At 56.8% G+C, this 1,785-nt stretch overlaps 1 protein-coding gene across 1 annotated transcript; it reads right to left on the reverse strand.

The window, feature by feature from the left end:
• Positions 1–298: 298 nt before the first annotated feature.
• Positions 299–1,682, reverse strand: PIAS3 (protein inhibitor of activated STAT, 3; the record flags this gene model as incomplete). The annotated part of the gene is made up of 3 exons (XM_009331218.1): positions 1,587–1,682; positions 885–1,045; positions 299–435 (listed from the first exon to the last, which is right to left on the reverse strand). Coding segments are annotated over exons 1-3 (307 nt in total), but the record flags the coding sequence as incomplete, so codon positions are not given.
• Between the last annotated feature and the right edge of the window lie 103 nt (positions 1,683–1,785).

The raw sequence follows: 1,785 nt of genomic DNA on the forward strand, positions 1-1,785 counted from the left end.
ACGCTCGGGTCTCCACAGCCCACCCGGGATCAGCGCTGCAGGTTCAAGAGGAACCTGCGTGTTTTCCCCCCCGCTTTTTCTAGCGCCGGCTCCCCAGGGGCGCGCCCAGTGCCCGTCACGCTCCTGGAACGTCAGCGTGAGCCCAAAGGCCGGCTCCCAGGGGGGACCCGAAACGCTCCGAACGTTGCTTTGCAAGTGTAAAAAACCGTAAACGTCAACGTTTTCGCTTTGGCAAAACAAGACGTCCGAAAAAAAACCACCCCAAACAACCCAGAGCCGGTGCCCGCAGCTCCCGTACCCTCGATCCCGCTGAACGCGGGCGCCTGGCACACCTCCTGCTTCTCCTTCTTCGGCTTCATGGGGCACCAGGAGCCGTCCTCCGCGAACTGTATCTCGTCGCAGTCGGTGCAGGAGTTCAGGATTTCCATGAACAGCCTGCCGGGCGAGAGGAGAAGCTGGGGAGAGCCAACGCTACGGGGACTCGCGCGCAAATACGGGCGGCAGAAACGGCGCGGGACCGAGGGGGCTCAGCAGACGGGGGGCTCAGGGGTTCCAAAAAGCTGCGCCGGTATCACCTGCGGGTTTAGATTTGTGACGGGCTTGTTCGAGGTACGTCGGAGGGCTCCGTTCAAACCCCGGTGAGCAGGTTCCCTCCTTAACCGCCTCGGCAGAGACTGCCGGCAAGGAAGCCAGGATTTTGACACAGGCTTCTCGTTCTTTGGGAGAAATCCCTCCAGATCGGCACCAAAGCGGTTCCGGGAACGGAAATCAGGTAAGCCATCCGAGGCTGTAACTCGTCCGCGAACGCCAGCGTTAGAGGATAAGCCTTAAAAAGAAAAACATCATCCCGGCTGAAGACCGTGTGGGAAGCCCGCTCAGCTCACCCGTCGATTATCAGGTTGTCGTACGGGGCTTTCTTATCGCACACGGGACAGGTCCACGTGGGTTTCTTCTCGTTCATTTGCAGGTAGAGCGCCGCGTCGAAGCACTGGAGGTGGGTGCAGGTGATGGCTCGGCAGGGCACGACCAGCCTCATCTTACCCAGCTAGGGGACGAGAGGGAAGGAGGGAAGTGGGTTTCGCACCGACCGCCCCTCTCCGCGCCAGGTAAAGCCGGGGGCGTCGTTCCCCGCCTGTTCCCTCTTCTCCCCTGCCCAGCGCTCTGGCACGTTTAACGAGTCGTTAAACGCACCGCCGACGAAGAATTAACGCGCGCGAGAGAACAAGCTTTCCTGGGGGGAACTTTTCGCCTTTAGTTTTTCCTTTTTTAAGCTGGCTTCCACCTCAAACACATGCCGCTAGCGAAGGTGAGAGACAAGGATCGGGTCAAGAGAAGACGGTTTTCGGCTGGGCAGTTTAGGGCCAACGACCTCAGCAATTTATTTGTTTGTTTATTTTTCTACGCGTGAAAGAAAGCGGTTCTGCTTTTACTTCGGAACGAAAGCCGGCTTTTCAAGAAAAGCGGGGGCTGCAGCGGCGTTAGCCCTCGTCTCACTCCGAAGCGTTCCCTACGCGACGGCAAGGCAAAGCGGGAAGCTGTTCGCAAAGGCCTGTCCAAGAAAGAGGAACAAAAACGTAGAAACCTACTGGACACATCAGGGAAACTCGTAAGCTGGTTGTAGCTATCTCACTGTCGGGATCAGCTGTTAGTTTTTCTTTGACTGAAAGAAGAGGAGGGGAAAAAAGGTCTCCTGTCAACATCCTCCTTCTTTTACGCGCGTAAATACGTACAGACATGATTTATCATTTGCACCATGACGCTTAATATCCAGATTACAGGCAGGTA

This window comes from Pygoscelis adeliae, unplaced genomic scaffold (genome assembly GCF_000699105.1).
Source record: "Pygoscelis adeliae isolate BGI_AS28 unplaced genomic scaffold, ASM69910v1 Scaffold1709, whole genome shotgun sequence".
NCBI lineage: Eukaryota > Metazoa > Chordata > Aves > Sphenisciformes > Spheniscidae > Pygoscelis > Pygoscelis adeliae.